At 41.6% G+C, this 4,835-nt stretch overlaps 1 protein-coding gene across 1 annotated transcript; it reads right to left on the reverse strand.

Annotated features, from left to right (window-relative positions):
• Nucleotides 1-863: 863 nt before the first annotated feature.
• LOC149827339 (membrane protein PM19L-like) lies at nt 864-3,868 on the reverse strand. Its single transcript, XM_090018493.1, has 4 exons — nt 3,742-3,868; nt 2,538-2,757; nt 2,382-2,427; nt 864-959 (listed from the first exon to the last, which is right to left on the reverse strand). Exons 1-4 carry the CDS (start codon nt 3,866-3,868, stop codon nt 864-866), a joined length of 489 nt encoding a protein of 162 aa, XP_089874619.1.
• Between the last annotated feature and the right edge of the window lie 967 nt (nt 3,869-4,835).

Consider the following 4,835-nt stretch of genomic DNA (forward strand, 5'->3'; position numbering starts at 1 on the left):
CATGCATTTGTAAATGTAATATGTTTTAATTAATCATTTTTATATAGTTGAATCTAATGGTAAACACAACTAGTATAATGGTAGATTAACCACACACACACACACACATATATATATATATATATATATATATATATATATATATATATATATATATATATATATATATATAGAGAGAGAGAGAGAGAGAGAGAGAGAGAGAGAGAGAGAGAGAGAGAGAGAGAGAATTGGTAGCTGCGAAATGCATAGGTACTAAATCGATGGTCAATTGTGCTGTCCGTCCATTGCATCGCTGTTAAAGGTCATTAGCGGTGATTTTTACCGCTGTTAATGCTCATTTTTTCGCCCAGAGCATTAGCGGCGACAATTTTGTCGCCACTAATGCCTTTTTTGGCAAAAAAACTCGTCAAAAACATGATTTTTTATTTTGTTTTGCACTGGCTCTCCATCAACGTGAGTGATGGACGATCAGTGCATTAGACCACGGATTAATACCTATGGATTTAGCAACTACCCATCTCTCTCTCTCTTTATATATATATATACAATGAGGAACCCTCGTGGGTAACTGTGTACAAAGCGCCCTTTCTTTATTTGTTGATGTAGAATAAAAATTACAACACAATACACCAAAAAAAATAATGACAAATAAACAAATCTAATAAACACACAACATTAAACAAACAGCAACCGATCTCATGGAGTTTTAAGCTGGCAGGACAGTGACCGTAATTACTGCAGGCACAGCCAGTGCGGCTAGGTCTCTGATCCTGTGGGCGGTTTCTCCTTGTAGATATAAAAAAAAATGGCAACCAATCTCAATCCCTTTAGAAAAACACAAACATGGCATGAAATGGAGGGTCTCATTGTCGAGAAGGCACACTTGAAGCTCCATGGATCACAGCAATGTAGATGAGTTGAGTTGCTGACAGGATGATCACAAAGGCTTCCATTGTCCTCTGCATATCCGTGAAATCATTTCATCAAATGTCTGATCGGAAAAAATAGCTACGTTCAAGGATTATGACCAAGTATTAGATGGGTATCCATAAAGAGATGCAGATGGTTTGGACTCGGTTTGGATGCGGCGAATACCAAATCCGACTATCGAATGTTGGCTAACTGGGATTGGATCATTTTGACGCAACTCGGTTGTTCAATTCGCAGAGAAACAACTAAATTACGCTACTCCTACATATTTATGCTACCAAAGCAAGATTAATAGAAAATAAGACAAATAATTAAAGCATAAACTAAAAAAATCAAGTTTCAATCTAATCAACCCTGAAAAATCTCTATAATAAGTATTTGTAAGGAAACATGAGAAACCTAAGTCTATTTCGGATCCATTAGATTAAAAAGATCTAAAGTTAAACAAAACCCAAATAAAGACCTAAACTTGAACTAGATCCAAATGGATCTCTTAGACCCGAGCTGCATGCAGATCTGCTTCTGCTTCATTCTTTCTGGGTTGACAAAGTCTGGATCTTGCTTACGTTTCTTTCCATTCTGCTTCACTTATAGGAAACAACAAACTATTGCAATTTTTAAGAGGCGCAGATGCTGATGAGAATGTCCAAACAATCACAGAATGATGATTCGATCTCCAGTGGATGTAGCAGGAAAAAAAATGAGTCTTCACTTGGGACACGAACCAAATTATGAAGATCTAACTTAAGAAGCACTTGGATGTATTTAGAATCAATTGGACTCAAGTATACCTTATATGGATTGAAGTAGGCTTGGATGGATCAAAGGTCAAATGGGTAGGATAACATTTAGATTTGGGCTAGGTTTGGTTCAAAAACCAGGCTCGAGTTTAAGTGGATTGGTAAGGATCCGTTTGGATTGCGACAGGGTCAAGAGGATATTGAATCATCAAACCCGGAATGGAGTAGGTCAGATTTTACATCTGGTTTGACGGTATAAGGTCTGGCTAACACCTGATCCAAACCCAAAATTTTGTTGGGCCTAGTCTTGACCCCGTCCGAACTGGAGCTTCGTTTGGGTCCGATTTGGTCCAGTCTTAAGCTCACTGTTGGGACCAAAAAGGTGTCTAAATCCAGTTTGGTGGTTGTAGAGCTGATTTAGGGTCCACCCAGTTTAGAACCTGAAACTGGACCCAGAACCATAAAAATTTGGCTGTGGACCTGTAAACTAGCTTGAAACCAGATTCGAGAGAGCCCACCTGATGGGGGCAACCCATGTGTGGGCCTCCCTCGATCAATTGACATCCACATGATGTATTGTGAAATTAATTTGAAAAAAGTGCCGAGTTTTTTTTTAAGAAAGAAAAGTGCCCAAGGAAGAGAGAGAGAGAGAGAGAGAGAGAGAGAGAGAGAAGAGAGAGAGAGAGAGAGAGAGAGAGAGAGAGAGATTACCAAACATGCATTCCTCCCATGTAGTTCAATCTCCTTGCAGGCAAACCTGACAAATCGAGATTAAGAATCGATCCGGTTAACTTTGAGTTGCTAATTTAGTGGGGTTGATGGTAAAAAACATGGGAAATTATAGTGATATTGCGTAAAGTTGGTTACCCCATCGCTAAAAGTGTGAGAGTCCATGCAACAAGAGCAGGTGATGCAGCAGAGGGCAAGGTCACCGAATTCCATGATCGAAAATGATTGATTCCGGCGAGCACCGAAGCTACTCCGACGACTCCAGCAATCAATGCAAATATCACGAAGAAACCAGTCGCTGCGTTTCCCATCGGAAAATACACTGGCGAGAAATGAGCAGGAAGAACCAAGCCTGGACCTGCACATGCCACAGTTACATACATGGTAAGACTATTTGTACAAAATTTGCAACCAATATATAAAGGCTCATAAAGAGTCTAGGTATCTTACAAATAATTTTTCCGAAAGAATAAAGTTCAATTAAAAAGATAATAAGAACTTTGGTGATACAAGGGTTTAACAATTATCCCGTTAACATAACAGCCAGTTTGTTTCAGGCTACTTTCATGGAAAATTGCCATGATGGCACTCCCTTTCCATGTGAAACAAACACACAAATGATAGGTGGAGGCGTGGTTGTGTGATCGGGCTAAACACATAAGTTATAACGTGTTGGGCCCTTTTTGAAAGAACATGGATCCTATCATTTGAAATAGGATGGGTTGATTGGATGGCTAGGATTGAATGTAGGATGGAACCCATCCTATTTCAAAATGATGGGATTCATGTTCTTTTGAATGGGGGAGAAGCGTGGGGCCCATTCTTAACGAAGGGGGGCAGCCACTACGTGGCATCTAGTGGTTGGGGGCGTCTGTGGGCTACAGCTTTTCCCATGTATCTCTTTTTAATGTGTAAACCGATCTATGATTTCCCTCATGGAAAAGGTATTTGATGGGAAAGACCACTTGACATGAGTTTTTTAAATTAAAGATAGTGCGAGTATGTGCTTCATTTCCAAGGAGAACAAACAACCGGGCCTAAACCAAACCTTTTGGCATGAGTTTTTGACGGCAGATCAGGTGCAATCACAATGCACACTAGTGGGCGGCCGCACCTGACCACCCTCCATCTCTGCGATGACAGTAGGCTGTGGAGCATGCACGATCAGGCGTAGCGATACACTCAAAAGTGTGCAATGTGATTGTACCCTCATGCCAACCCGGCCCATAACATGTGGTTACTTTCCATGAGAATGAAACAAACAGGCCCTAAAGGAAAACATGAAACAGTAGAGACCACAAAACTAAAATAGTCTAGAGCAGCAGGCCACACAATTGCATACCTATAATGAAACCATGTTCTATAGCTTCATCAACGGCCCATCCTCCAATTAAACATACAATCGCATACATGCAGAAGTTTAGGAACATAAGTATGCCTGCAACTCCCTTTTTTTCTTCCTCTGCCATGTTAGTTGAGAGAGAGAGAGAGAGAGAGAGAGAGAGAGAGAGAGAGAGAGAGAGAGAGAATGGCTGGCCAAGATGACAAAATATAGTCGATGGATTTATAGCTAGGGATATATATGGACCAACCATATGTTCTTTACTTGTTCGAGTCTGAGGGATTTAGGGTTGGCGTGGATGTAAAGTGGATACTTGACATCCAAGCAAATATGAAATATACTCTTAGGGGATGTCGCATTCGTAAGCTTTACTAGTTGTACATATTCCTTCTTTCTTTTAACTATACTTGAACAGAACTACTAGCAAAGAAAAGAGAGAGCCGTGGGTCCAGGTCCAGGCATGAACACTGACAGGGTCCAATTGACATAAGACTTGAGTACTGCACCCATGCACCTAGCTAGTTTTTTTTTTTTCTTAAAGAAATAAAAATTATAACCCACCTAGCTAGTTGGTTATGTAGGGCTTGGCAAACCTTATTTGGTGTGTTGGGTTAAACCACCACGTTGGTGGTGGTTACCCACGATGTGGGTAACGCTTCCCACATGAAGTGTTCCTTCCGTTAAACCTGAAAACAGAGGGAACGGTTACTCAACCGTTCCCATTTCGTGGCTTATAAAAGGGTTTCATGGGCAACCCTTTACAAGAGCGAAAATACAGAAATTTGAGGAGGGAAGAGGTTGACTCACCCTCTGCATAAGGAGGCCTGCGCTTGTGGTGGCTGCGGACAGGCTGAGTTGAAGAATCCCTTTCTCCGGCGACCTCCAACCTCCGTAAATGGCAGCATCAGGTACGCTGTCTATTTCTTGTTTTTCTGTTTTTGTTTTTTGCATGGTCACCGCCATACAGTGACGCCGTCTGGTATGCCGCCTCGCCGGAAAAACCCCACCGGACCCGACATTGGGTTATGGGCCCACCACGCTTCCGTTGCGGGGTGTGCTCCGGTTTTGACCAGAAACGCAGGCCACCGTGGGGT

Source organism: Nuphar pumila, chromosome 10 (genome assembly GCF_984573655.1).
Source record: "Nuphar pumila chromosome 10, dmNupPumi1.hap1.1, whole genome shotgun sequence".
Taxonomy (NCBI): domain Eukaryota; kingdom Viridiplantae; phylum Streptophyta; class Magnoliopsida; order Nymphaeales; family Nymphaeaceae; genus Nuphar; species Nuphar pumila.